The sequence below is a fragment of the Leucoraja erinacea genome, chromosome 9 (genome assembly GCF_028641065.1).
Source record: "Leucoraja erinacea ecotype New England chromosome 9, Leri_hhj_1, whole genome shotgun sequence".
NCBI lineage: Eukaryota > Metazoa > Chordata > Chondrichthyes > Rajiformes > Rajidae > Leucoraja > Leucoraja erinaceus.
Window position 1 is genome coordinate 19,936,227 of NC_073385.1, and position 14,765 is coordinate 19,950,991.

Genomic DNA, 14,765 nt, shown 5'->3' on the forward strand with positions numbered 1-14,765 from the left:
CAAAATGTTGTAACATTGCTAGATACTGGTGTTCATACTGATACTGGTGTTGATACTGGTGCTGATACTGGTGTTGATACTGGTGCTGATACTGGTGCTGATACTGGTGCTGTTACTGATACTGGTTTGATGCTGATACTGCTGTGATACTGGTGTTGATACTGGTGCTGATACTGGTGTTGATACTGGTGCTGATACTGGTGCTGATACTGGTGCTGATACTGGTGTTGATACTGGTGTTGATACTGGTGCTGATACTGGTGCTGATACTGATACTGGTGTTGATACTGGTGCTGATACTGATACTGGTGTTGATACTGGTGCTGATACTGGTGCTGATACTGGTGTTGATACTGGTGCTGATACTGGTGCTGATACTGGTGTTGATACTGGTGCTGATACTGGTGCTGAAACTGATGCTGTTACTGACTGCTGTGCTGATACTGGTGCTGATACTGGTGTTGATACTGGTGTTGATAATGGTGCTGATACTGGTGCTGTTACTGATACTGGTTTGATGCTGATACTGCTGTTGATACTGGTGTTGATACTGATGCTGATACTGATGCAGATACTGATACTGTTACTGGTGCTGGTGCCCACAGGGACGAAGGTCAGTGTGTCGAGGGCATCCTGGAGATCTTCGACATGTTGCTGGCCGCGACGGCTCGCTTCCGCGAACTCAAACTCCAGCATGACGAGTACCTGTGTCTGAAGGCCATGGTGCTGCTCAACTCCAGTGAGTGGGGACATGGGGGCCGGGGGTGAGAGGGGGGTGGGGGGGAGAGACGGGGGCTGGGGGGGGGGGGGGGGGGGGGGGGGGGGCGATGGGGGCTGGTGGAGTGGGGGGTGGTACAGTGTGTACCTGTGTCTGAAGGCCATTGCGCTGTTCAGCAGTGAGAGGGGGGGCAGCAGGGGAAAAGTGAGCGATGGTCCTCCTTAGCATGAGTGAGTGCATGGGAGGGATGGAGGTTGTTGGAGAAGGAGGGGGGGGGGAAGGATGGAGGTCAGGTTTGTCTTTTACCCCGAGTAGGAGAATCAGGAACCAGTGGACACGGGTTTAAAGTGAGGGGGAGATTTAACTGCTGAAGGTGGTAGTTGAGGCAGGGACTATAACAGCATTTAATAGACAGATGCATGGATAGGACAGGTTTAGAGGGGTATGGGCCAAATGCAAGCAGATGGGACTAGTGGAGATGGGGTGTGAGCTGCTGTGGGTAAGTTGGGCCGAACGAAGGGCCTGTCTCCACACTGTATGACTTTACCACTAAAACTCACCTCGCGCATTTCCTTTATATATTTTTCCTCTCACCTTAAAGCGACGCCCTCAGGCCCTTCGGCCCACAATGTCCATGCTGAACACGATGCCTAGTTAAACTAGTCTCCTCTGCCCGCACCTGATCCATATCCCCTCCCCCATATCCGTGTCTGCCTGTCTACAAGTCTCTAAAACACCACTATGGCATCTGCCTCCACCACCACCACCACCACCAGCCCCGGCAGCGTGTTGCAGGCATCCACCACCCTCTGTGTAAAATACTTGCCCCGCACATCTCCTTTAAACTTTGCCCCGCTCACTCTAAACCTATGCCCTCTAGTCTTGGACATTTCTGCTTCTGGGGGAAAGGTTTTGATTGTCTACCCAGTTGTGCACTCTGCAGTTTAGAAGGATGAGAGGGGATCTCATTGATTGTTAAGGTTAAGGGCTTGGACACGCTAGAGGCAGGAAACGTGTTCCCGATGTTGGGGGAGTCCGGAACCAGGGGCCACAGTTTAAGAATAAGGAGTAAGCCATTTAGAACGGAGATGAGGAAACACTTTTTCTCACAGAGAGTTGTGAGTCTGTGAAATTCTCTGCCTCAGAGGGTGGTGGAGGCCGGTTCTCTGGATGCTTTCAAGAGAGAGCTAGATAGGGCTCTTAAAGATAGCAGAGTCAGGGGATATGGGGAGAAGGCAGGAACGGGGTACTGATTGGGGATGATTAACCGTGATCACATTGAATGGCGGTGCTGGCTCGAAGGACCAAATGGCCTACTCCTGCACCTATTGTCTATTGTCTATTGTCTATTGTCTACCCTATCTGTGCCCGGCGAGAATCTCTCCCGGGCCTCTCCACAACCTCTGACGCTCCAGAGAAAACAATCAGTTTATCACAATGACCAGACCCAGCGTGGTGCTACTCCTCCGCGAGATAGATGTATCCCCCCCCACTCGATCAACAGTGCAGCTTGAAGCTATTAATTTAACAATTAACAGTCCTTGTATGCTGAAGGGTCGCTGTCAGAATAGAACCAAACACTTCACTCTGGCCCGAGCCAGCTGGTGATTCAACTACTTTGCTGTCATTCCCTCTCCTTTACTGACACTTTGGTCACGAGGGGGGAGCCGGTTTACGAGGATGTTGCCAGGACACGATGGCCTGAGCTGCAGGGAGAGTTTAGTTTAGTTTAGTTTATTGTCATGTGTACAGAGGTACAGTGAAAAGCTTTTTAACTAGGAGAGTTTGGGCAGGCTGGGACTCTATTCCTTGGAGCACATGAGGATGAGGGGTGATCTTATATAGGTGTATAAAACCATGAGGGGAATAGATCGGGTAAACGCTTTTTACCCAGAGTCGGGGAATCGAGGACCAGAGGACATGGGTGCGAGGGGTAATATATAATAGGAATTTAAATGCTTTTTTACACAGAGGGTGCTGGGTGCAGGGAACAGAGGAGGTAGGTACACAAAATTGCTGTAGAAACTCAGCGGGTGCAGCAGCATCTATGGAGCGAAGGAAATAGGCGACGTTTCGGGCCGAAACCCTTCTTCAGACTGATGGGGGTGGGGGGGGGGGGAGATGGAAGGAAAAAGGGAGGAGGAGGAGCCCGAGGGCGGGGGTGGATGGGAGGAGACAGCTCGAGGGTTAAGGAAGGGGAGGAGGCAGCAAGGGCTAGCAAAACTGGGAGAATTCAACGTTGATTCCATCAGGACGCAAACTGCCCAGGCGGAATATGAGGTGCTGTTCCTCCAATTTCCGGTGTTGCTCACTCTGGCAATGGAGGAGATCCAGGACAGAGAGGTCGGATTGGGAATGGGAGGGGGAGTTGAAGTGCTGAGCCACCGGGAGGTCAGGTTGGTTATTGCGGACTGAGCGGAGGTGTTCGGCGAAACGATCGCCCAACCTCAGCTTAGTCTCCCCGATGTAGATCAGCTGACATCTAGAGCAGCGGATGCAGTAGATAAGGTTGGAGGAGATACAGGTGACCCTTTGTCGCACCTGGAATGACTGCTTGGGTCCTTGAATGGAGTCGAGGGGGGAGGTGAAGGGACAGGTGTTGCATTTCTTGCGGTTGCAACGGAAAGTGCCCGGGGAAGAGGTGGTACGGGAGGGAAGGGAAGAATTGACAAGGGAGTTGCGGAGGGAGCGGTCTTTGCGGAAGGCAGACATGGGGGGGAGATGGGAAGATGTGGCGAGTGGTGGGGTCACGTTGGAGGTGGCGGAAATGGCGGAGGATTATGTGTTGTATTTGCCGTTGGAGGTGGCAGAAATGGCTAACATGTCAGAGGAGGTAGTTGAGGCTGGGACTAAAACAATGTTCAAAAGACACTTTATTGGACAAACAATGTGAGGGGGGGGGGGAATACCAGAGTTTATGGGGAAATCTGATAGACTGGTTTAAAACATAATGAGAGGCATAGATAGGGTAGACAGTCAGAATCTTTTTGCAGAGTGTAAATATCAAATATTAGAGGGCATGACTTTAAGGTGAGAGGGGCAAAGTTTAAAGGAGATGTGCGGGACAAATTTTGTTACACAGAGGGTGGTGGGTGCCTGGAACGCGCTGCCAGGGGTGGTGGTGGAGGTAGATACGATAGTGGTGCTTGAGGCTTTTAGACAGGCACATGGAAATGCAGGGAATGGAGGAATGTGTCTCACGTGCAGGCTGGGGAGATTAGTTTGACTTGACATCATGTTGTGCATGGACATTGTGGGCAGAAGGGCCTGTTCCTGTGCTGTACGGCTGTGTGCTCTGTGTTCCTTCACTGCCTCTATCCCAGTGTCCAGCCCTGCATTCCTTCCCGCTATAGTAATGCTATTTTAATCAATACTGAGTTTCTCTCTTCATTGTTTTATAAGTCCATCATCCGCACTTTCTCACTGCCAGTGAAGCATTTTTTTAATTTGTAAATTTACAATTGCTTTTATCAGAACCCAAGTTCCTTATTAATTCATAAATCACCACTGCCCACTATCCACATTTATCAGCACATAATTTTATTAATCTTATCTGGCAGAGAACCTAAATTTGCTTATTAATTTATAAATTTATTACCGCTCAATTTTATTTTTATTCCAAGTTCATCTTGACAGCGTTGGTCTTTATTTATGCTTGAGATCTGGTCATTGCCTCATTTAATCTGCACCCCTCCATGTCCCTGTACTGTCGGGACAATCCAGAACCTCACAGTGGTGGCCATCAGTGGTCGCCAGTCATTAACAGTTTATTTATAGACAATAGACAACAGACAATAGGTGTAGGGGTAGGTCATTTGGGCCTTCGAGCCAGCACCTCCATTCAATGTGATCATGGCTGATCATCCCCAATCAGTACCCTGATCCTGCCTTCTCCCCATATCCCCTGACTCCGCTATCTTTAAGAGCGCTATCTAGCTCTCTCTTGAAAGTATCCAGAGAACCGGCCTCCACCGCCCTCTGAGGCAGAGAATTCCACAGACTCACAGCTCTCTGTGAGAAAAAGTGTTTCCTCGTCTCTGTTCTAAATGGCTTACCCCTTATTCTTAAACTGTGGCCCCTGGTTCTAGACTCCCCCAACATCGGGAACATGTTTCCTGCCTCTAGCGTGTCCAAACCCTTAACAATAAACTTTGGTTTATTGCCACGTGTACCGAGGTACAGTGAAAAACGTTTGTTGTGTGCTGTCCAGTCAGCGGAAAGACAATACATGATTACAATTGAGCCGTCCACAGTGTACAGATACAGGATAAAGGGAACATAGAACAGTATAGCACAAGAACAGGCCATTCGGCCCACAATGTCTGTGCTAACCATGATGCCAAGACTAACTCTTAACTGCTGGCGCGTGATCCATATCCCTGCATATTTATGTGCCCATCTAACAAGCCTCTTAAACACCACTGTCGTACCTGCCTCCACCACCAGCGTGGCTCACTGGCACAGCAGGTAGAGCTGTTGCCTCACAGCGCCACAAACCCAGGTCCAATCCTGCTGGAATCAGAAACTAAATCTAACGACAGCTTCTACCAAATGATTATCAGTGTTGTAGAGCTGCCACATGGGGCAATTATTAAAGATGCAGAAAAGGGGATATATATATATAAATATATAAATATTCACCCAGAGAGTTGTGAATCTGTGGGATTCTCTGCCACAGAAGGCAGTGGAAACCAATTCACTGGATGTTTTCAAGAGAGAGTTAGGTTTAGCTCTTAGGGCTAAAGGAATCAAGGGGTATGGGGAAAAAGCAGGAACGGGGTACTGGTTTTGGATGATCAGCCATGATCATATTGAATGGTGATGCTGACTCGAAGGGCCGAATGGCCTTCTTCTGCACCTATTTTTCGATGTTTCTATGAACAAAGTTAAACCCTGGTCGATGCAAGGATTGCACTGAGAGCTGCCCACTAGTTAGTTGAGTTTATGGTCTGAGGAAGGGTCTCAACCTGAAACGTCACCTATTATTTTTCTCCACAGATGATGCCTGACCCACTGAATTACTCCAGCAGTTTGAGTCTGTCTTTCGTTTATTGTCACGTGCACCAAGTGCAGTGAAAAACCTTTTTGTTGCCTGCTATCCAGTCAGCAGAAATACTACACATGATTACAATCAAGCTGCCCACAGCGTACAGATGCCGGATAAAGGGAATAACGTTTAGGACAAGATAAAGTCCAGTAAAGTCCGATTAAAGATAGTCCGAGAGTGTCTGATGAGTTTAGCTGTAGACCAGGAGCAGAGGGATGTCAGAGTTTAGTGCATTTAATTACCAACATCATCAAACACTTGTCCCACCCCGGTCATTCCTTCTTCTCCCCGCTCCCGTCCGGCAGAAGGTTCAGAAGCTTGAACGCGCGCACCACCAGACTCAGGAACAGCTTCTTCCCCTCTGTTATCAGGCTTCTGAACGGTCCTTCCATAAGCTAGGGTACTGTCCGATTCACCTCTACCTCATTGTGGACATTGGACTTTGTCTGTGGAACTGATGCGCTACAATGCTGAGAACTATATTCTGCCCTCTGTATCTTCCCCTTTGCTCTACCTGTTGTACTGGAGTTGGACTTGATCGTATTTCTGTGTAGTATTATCTGATCTGACTGGCTAGCAGGCAGAACAAAGCTTTCCACGGTACCTCGGTACATGTGACAAGAATAATCCCAGCGTAAGGGTAATTTAAGTGCAGTGCACGGTCAGGCAGCAGAGAACACTTCAGGTAACACTGGCTGGACACGTCTCACTGCTATATAACACATTTGGAAGCAGAATGCTGGCTGCGTGGAGCCACAATAGATATATCATCAATTCAGGAGTTTCCAAAAGGCTCGTTAAGCAAGGGTGCTCAGATGTGCTGAGAAACCCCAGCTGGTTGCTATTAACACACTTACAGCTCGGGGAAAACAACTCTGGATGAAATGGAGCAGTTGGAGAATTGATTGGTGCTGAGGCAGCCTGCGGTTTGTGTTGGCCCGGGCCACTCGGTAACCGGAGAGCTTTCTACAAATACCCATTTTATGCATCATAAATTTTGCAACTTTTAACAGCATTATTTATTGCTGGTGGGTATTCCATGCCAAGGAAGAGCTCTCAGAGACACGGGTTTAATGCGTTAGTGTGGAGGATGTGTGCAAGGAATGTTTACAGATGGCAGCAAGCAAGCTGAGAAATGCACGCAGCGCTGATCGGGGTTAGTCCGGGTGAAGGGACTGAGGAACAGGGAGGTGTGGGCAGGCCTGGTGCCGAGTGTTGACTGTGAACAGGGAGGCTAGGGCCCAGGTTTAACATTACCCAGGTCTCCTGCATTAGAGGCTTCCAGCTACAGGGAGAGAAGGAAAGAGACAGACTGGGAATATTTTCTCTGGAGCGCCAGAGGCTGATAGAAGTATATAAAATTATGACAGGCATAGATGGGGTAGGCAGTCAGAACTTTTTATTTCTCCCAGGGTGGAAATGTCCAAGACTAGAGGGCATAGGTTTAAAGTGAGAAGCCTGTGTTCTGTGTACCGAGATACAGTGAAAAGCTTTGTGGTGCAGACTCTCCAACCAAAGGCACGACTCAAAGAACAGCAGGTAGATGCGGAGAGGAAGGATATGGAAGTCAAAGAACTGTACAGTACAGGAACAGGCTATGAGAATGCAGGGTGACTTGGACAGGTTAGGGGAGTGGGCAGATGCATGGCAGATGAAGTTTAATGCAGATAAATGTGAGGTTATCCACTTTGGTAGCAAAAACAGGAAGGCAGATTACTATCTGAATGGCGTCAAGTTGGGAAAAGGGGAAGTACAACGGGATCTGGGGGGTCCTTGTACATCAGTCTATGAAAGTAAGCATGCAGGTACAGCAGGCAGTGAAGAAAGTGAATGGCATGTTGGCCTTTATAACAAGAGGAATCGAATATAGGAGCAAATAGGTCCTTCTGCAGTTGTACAGAGCCCTAGTGAGACCACACCTGGAGTATTGTGTGCAGTTTTGGTCCCCTAATTTGAGGAAGGACATTCTTGCTATTGAGGGAGTGCAGCGTAGGTTTACAAGGTTAATTCCCGGGATGGCGGGACTGTCATATGCTGAGAGAATGGAGCAGCTGGGCTTGTATACTCTGGAGTTTAGAAGAATGAGAAGGTTCTCATTTAAACATATAAGATTGTTAAGGGCTTGGACACGCTAGAGGCAGGAAACATGTTCCCGATGTTGGGGGAGTCCAGAATGATTGGGGATGATCAGCCATGATCGCATAGAATGGCAGTGCTGGCTCGAAGGGCTGAATGGCCTGCTCCTGTACCTATCGTCTATTGTCTAGGCCCTTCGGCCCACAATGTCCGTGCTGAACATGATGCCAAGTTCAACTAATCTCCTCTGCCGGCACGTGATCCAGTTTCCTCCCACATCCTAAAGACTTGTGGGTTTGTAGGTTAAATGTCCCTCTGTAAATTGCCCCTTGTGTGTAGGGAGTGGATAACATAGAACTAGTGTGAACTAGGGTGATCGATGGTCGGCGTGGACTCGGTGGGCCGAAGGGCCTGTTTCCATACTGTATCTTTCAATCACAGTATATTTATGGAGCCACACGACACACTAACAGGCCGTTCGGCCCATCATGTCCATGCTAACCACCCATCTACTCTAATGCTACTTACCAGACCATGTTCCGTAGCCCCCTCGTCTCAACGGCTCGTCCAATTGCTTATTAGATGTTACGTGTCCTCCAGCACACACCCCAGGCACAGAATGGTATAGCATGGAAACAGGCCCTTCGGCCCACCACCTCCATGCTGCCCCCCCCGTACCTATCCACACTAATCCCATTGACCCGCATTAGGTCGATAGCCTTGGTGATTCAAGTGTTAACGGTGGACAGAGTCTCTGAGTCCATCACCACCTCAGGCAGACATTCCTGACCCAAGCCCCACGCTCAGATCCCCCAGAAACCTCCTCCCCATCTCCTAAAACCTCTTGCCTTTGTCAACTGGTGCGCTACAATGCTGAGAACTATATTCTGCACTCTGTATCTTCCCCTTTACTCTACCTGTTGGACTTGAGTCTGACTACTTTTCCTTGATCTACACCTCCATCAGGTTTAGGTTGATTCTTGCCACGGGCACCGAGGTACAGTGAAAAAAGCTTTCTACTACACGCTATCCACTCAGATCAGATCATACCCTGCATGGATACAACCACCAAACTCCAGTACAACAGGTGGAGCAAAGGGGAAGATACAGAGTGCAGAATATAGTTCTCAGCATTGTAGAGCACCAGTTCCACAGACAAAGTCCAATGTCCACAATGGGGTAGAGGTGAATCGGACAGTACCCTAGCTTATGGAAGGACCGTTCAGAAGCCTGATAACAGAGGGAAGAAGCTGTTCCTGAGTCACTTTCAAGCTTCTGTACCTTCTGCCGGACGGGAGCGGGGAGAAGAAGGAATGACCGGGGTGGGACAAGTCTTTGATGATGTTGGCTGCTTTCCCGAGGCAGCGTGAAGTGTAGATGGAGTCGATGGTGGGGAGTGTGGTCTGTGTGATGGACTGGGCTACATCTACAATGGTGGGGAGTGTGGTCGGTGTGATGGACTGGGCTACATCTACAATGGTGGGGAGTGTGGTCTGTGTGATGGACTGGGCTACATCTACAATGGTGGGGAGTGTGGTCTGTGTGATGGACTGGGCTACATCCACAACTCTCTGCAATTTCTGGCGATCTTGGGCAGAGCTGTTCCCATACCAAGCCGTGATGCATCCCGACAGTGTGCGTGCGACAGTGCATCTGTAAACGTTTGAACGAGTAGTTTGAAGGGACCAGTAATTGTCATGGGAGATTGGATTACGAGGTTAATTCACGGGATGGCGGGACTGTCGTATACGCTGAGAGAATGGAGCAGCTGGGCTTGTACACTCTGGAGTTTAGAAGGATGAGATGGGATCTCATTGAAACATATAAGATTGTTAAGGGTTTGGACACGCTAGAGGCAGGAAACATGTTCCCGATGTTGTGGGAGTCCAGAACCAGGGGCCACAGTTTAATAATAAGGATTAAGCCATTTAGAACGGAGACGAGGAAACACATTTTCTCACAGAGAGTGGTGAGTCGGTGGAATTCTCTGCCTCAGAGGGCGGTGGAGGCAGGTTCTCTGGCTGCTTTCAAGAGAGAGCTAGATAGGGCTCTTAAAGATAGTGGAGTCAGGGGATATGGGGAGAAGGCAGGAACGGGGTACTGATTGGGGATGATCATAGAAACATAGAAATTAGGTGCAGGAGTAGGCCATTCGGCCCTTCGAGCCTGCACCGCCATTCAATATGATCATGGCTGATCATCCAACTCAGTATCCCGTACCTGCCTTCTCTCCATACCCTCTGATCCCCTCAGCCATGATCACATTGAATGGCGGTGCTGGCTCGAAGGGCCGAATGGCCTACTCCTGCACCTATTGTCTATTGGAGCCGGCAGATTGGTTGGATGAACCAAAGCATCAAGGGGGTTTAGTAGAAGAATGTGTTAGTGTTTGCCTTTCCCCAACAGTACATCAGGACCCCACCCAGCAATGGCAACATTACAGGAAGGGTTTAAAAAAAGACACAAAGTGCTGGAGTAACTCAGCGGGTCAGGCAGCAACACTGGAGAGGCAATGTTTTTGGTCGGGACCCTTCTTCAGACTGATTGGGGTGGAGGGGAGAAAGCTGGAGGGACAAAGCCAGGCAAGTGACAGGTGGATACAGGTGAGGATGGGCTTGATAGGCAGATGGCTGGGGAGAGATGAACATATAAATAGTGTGAGAGGTGCAGATTGTGAAGCTAGAGGAAGGAATACAGGTGGAAGGGGAATGGGGGGATGGCTGTGTCCTAGAGGGGCACAAGGAAGAGAAGAGATGGGGGGGTTGTTTGTAGGTTAGTTAACTAAAGTTGGAGATTTCAGTGTTCATGCCGTTAGGCTGTAGGCTAGCCAAGTAGTGATCTATAAACTCAGCAAGAGTTACGTCAATCAGAGAGAGTCTATGGGAGAGAGGTACAACCTGTCTTTGACATTGGAGGTGAGAGAATGATGTTACATTGACATAGAGGCTTTACAAAGTGCAGGCACAGAGTGCTGGAGTAACTCAGCGGGCCAGGCAGCATCTGTGGAGAACATGGATAGGTGACGTTTCACAGAGTGCTGGAGTAACTCAGCGGGTCAGCAGGCAGCATCTGTGGAGAACATGGATAGTTGACGTTTCAGGGCAGGACTGTCGTGGGGGGAGAGAGCTGGAAGATAGGTCGGGGTGGGACAGAGCCCGGGAGGGGCGAGTGATGGGCGGAAGGCCAGGAGGTTTTTAGGTTTCAGCAACAGAAGATAATAAAGGAAATTAGAAAATGAATTATGAGAGAAAACGTGCATGTTGAAAAGCAGGCGATGAATGTTTTGCTGAATATCTAAACAGTGAGAGGGCAGGTGAGGTAAGGCAGGGATCTCTGGGGAAGACATTGCTGAATTAATAGCATCTAATGGGATATGTGTGTGTGAATAAAGTGTTTGTGTAAGCCTTCAATGAGCAAGTCTTTGCTAATATCCTCACAGAGTGAGAGAGCCTCATGACAAATCACACAGTAGAATTGTGTACAAAATCGCAGGAGGAAATGCAGAGTCTGTCACCCAGGGCTGGGGAACCAAGCACCAGACGACACAGGTTTAAGGTGTCTGTGGGGGTAGTTGAGGCAGGTATTATAACAACATTTAAAAGGCATTTGACAACAGACAATAGGTGCAGGAGTAGACCATTCGGCCCTTCGAGCCAGCACCGCCATTCAATGTGATCATGGCTGATCATCCACAATCAGTACCCTGTTCCTGCCTTCACCCCATATCCCCTGACTCCGTTACCTTTAAGGACTGGTACGTGGATAGGAAAGGTTTAGAGAGACAGACTTGATGTCTTTTCACTGGAATGCCGGTGATTGCGGGGAGACCTGATCGAAGTGTGTACAATGATGAATTTTACACAGAGGGTGGTGGGTGCCTGGAACGTGCTGCCAGGGATGGTGGTGGAGGCAGATACGATAGTGGTGTTTAAAAGGCTTTTGGACAGGCACATGGATATGCAGGGAATAGAGGGATATGGATCACGTGCAGGCAGAGGAGAGTTGGTCTTTGTATCATGTTCAGCACACACATTGTGGGCCGAAGGGCCTGTTCATGCGCTGGACTGATCTATGAGATAGGAACACCGAGAAAGTTAGGCGCAAGGAACTGCAGATGCTGGAATTTTGCATAAAACACAAAGTGCTGGAGGATCCCAGCCGGTCAAGCAGCATCTGTGGAAGACGACCACCGGCACGGTGGCGCAGCGGTAGAGTCGCTGCCTCCCAGCATCAGAGACCCGGGTTTGATCCTGACTACGGCTGCTGTCTGTGTGGAGTTTGTACGTTCTTCCTGTGGCCGCGTGGGTTGTCTCCGGGTGCTCCGGTTTCCTCCCGCACACCAATGAAGTGCGGGCTTCAATGATTCTTTATTGTCTCATGTACGGAGAGGCAGTGAGATGCTCTGTTGTGCATCCAGTCCGGTAACATTATACCATAGATAAGTACAAAAGAGCAACAATTGTGGTGTTTGAGCGGTAGACTTCACCGCGGCAACACCGAGACTCACCACGTGTCTGGCACCAACTAGTGCCCTTCAAGTCTCAAAGTTCTCAATGGTACAGAGTCTAATCTTGGCCAGAACATTGTCCCTAGTGTGTATGATACTGCTAGTGTATGGGTGATCATTGGTCGGCACGGACATAGTGGGCTGAAGGGCCTGTTTCTGCACTGCATCTCTACAACTAATCTAAACTAACCCCAGATATCTAAGAGGAAGGGGCGCGTGGCAGACAGGATCACGGAGGGGAGGAGATGAGATGGGGGGATGGGGAGGGAGAGGAGAGGAGGGGACATTAACTATTCATTCTCTCAGCTGTGTAGTACCTCCTGCATCCGGCCATAAGAGACCCACACTACCCTTTGACAACCTGTCCCAGTTCTGTTGTTATGTTCCTCTCTCTCTCTCTCTCTCTCTCTCTCTCTCCCTCTCCCTCTCCCTCCCCCTCTCCCCTCTCTCTCTCTCTCTCTTTCTCTCTCTCTCTCTCTCCTCTCTCTCTCTCTCTCCTCTCTCTCTCTCTCTCTCTCTCTCTCCCTCCCTCTCCCTCCCTCCCTCTCTCTCTCTCTCTCTCTCTCTCTCTCTCTCTTCTCTCCTCTCCCTCTCTCTCACTCACTGCCGTTTGTACTGATCCTCTGGATTCTGCACCCCTGGAGCTGACTCCTGTCTCTGACAACGTTATAAACCTTCGATCGATATCTTGCTTTAACTATATCTTGCAGCACATTTGTGAACCTGCCACAGTTCTCTTTCCTCTTGCCCTGAAGGGTGATAGTTTACTGTTGGTGCATGTATTTTTTATTCTGTAGATGTTAGTCATCGCTCACTTACTGTGAGGCTGGAGCAGCAAATGCCGGTTCAAACCGAAGATAGACACAAAATATTGGAGTCCCAGCAGGTCAGACAACATCTCTGGAGAAATGGAATCGGTGACGTTTCTGGTCGAGACCCTTCATCAGACTGGTGGAAAATCCCACCTAAAATGTCACCTATTGAGTGTGAAGAGTCTTGACCTGAAACGTCACCTATCCATGTTCTCCACAGATGCTGCCTGACCCGCTGAGTTACTCCAGCACTCTGTCTTTTTTGTTAAGCAGCACCTGCAGTTCAGTGTCTACTAATAATTGGGCAGTGGGTTGGTGCTGGATGAGTGGAGGATCCAGAATGTGTCTTTCTGTTCCCTCACTTCCCGTTAAACCTTTTCCTATTCGCCTCCCACTTCACATACCGGGGGGTTGGTGTAGGGTTACATTGAAACACAGGAAAATATTAGAAGCTGGCCACTCAGCCCCTCCATTCAATACTATCATAGCTGATCCAACTAAGCCTCATCTCTTCACAGGGTGGCACAGCACCAAAACAGGCCCTTCGGCCCCACTCTTCCATGCCAACCAAATTGCCCCCTTTGCCTATATCTCTCTAAACCTTTCCTATCCACGTACCTGTCCAATTGTCTTTTAAATGTTAGGATAGTCCCAGCCTCAACTACCTCCTCCGGCAGCTCTTGCCATGCCATGTGTGGAAAATATTGCCCCTCAGGTTCCTATTAAATCTTTTCCCCTCTCACCTTGAAACAATGTCCTCTGGTGGTGGACTCTCCAACCCTGGGGCTAAAAGACTGTGTTGCATTCACCCTGTCTACTCCATGTCCTCAGGTTCCCAACTTGCCAGTCTGGGGACAGTGACAGCAAGGAATGTAGTTCCCATGCCAATCCTCATCTCCCTGTGGCATCAGGCCCGGCTTAACGCATAGGCACGCTGGGCAGTTGCACGGGGCCCCACGCTAATCTATGTATTGTACAATGTTATTGTAGAACATACAAACGGAGAAGAACATCGCAAATGTGACGGCATATTTGGTTAGACAATAGGTGCAGGAGTAGGCCATTCGACCCTTCAAGCCAGCACCGCCATTCAATGTGATCATGGCTGATCATCCCCAATCAGTACCCCGTTCCTGCCTTCTCCCCATATCCCCTGACTCCGCTATTTTTAAGAGCCTATCTAGCTCTCTCTTGAAAGCATCCAGAGAACCTGGCCTCCACCGCCCACTGAGGCAGAGAATTCCACAGACTCACAACACTTCGTGAGAAAAAGTGTTTCCTCGTCTCCGTTCTAAATGGCTTACCCCTTATTCTTAAACTGCGGCCCCTGGTTCTGGACTCCCCCAACATCGGGAACATGTTTCCTGCCTGTAGCGTGTCCAAGCCCTTAACAATCTTCTATGTTTCGATAAGATATCCTCTCATCCTTCTAAACTCCAGAGTGTACAAGCCCAGCCGCTCCATTCTCCATAAACAAGCTGGAAGTGTCGGGGCCGCAGGGCGCTGCTTTGCCCGGGGGCCTATAATGCTGTTGAGACGGCCCTGTGTGGCATCACTGTTTATAATTCCTGCAAAGAAACCTCTCTATAAAACTGTCAGACTGAT

General features: G+C 49.3%; 1 protein-coding gene across 1 annotated transcript in view; it reads left to right on the forward strand.

Annotated features, from left to right (window-relative positions):
- esr2a (estrogen receptor 2a) overlaps positions 1-14,765 on the forward strand; it is an 85,048-nt gene that overhangs the window by 65,918 nt on the left and 4,365 nt on the right. Inside the window, exon 7 of the mRNA XM_055640263.1 lies at positions 606-739. Coding sequence (XP_055496238.1) covers positions 606-739 — 134 coding nt within the window. The remainder of the gene's footprint in view (positions 1-605; positions 740-14,765) is intronic.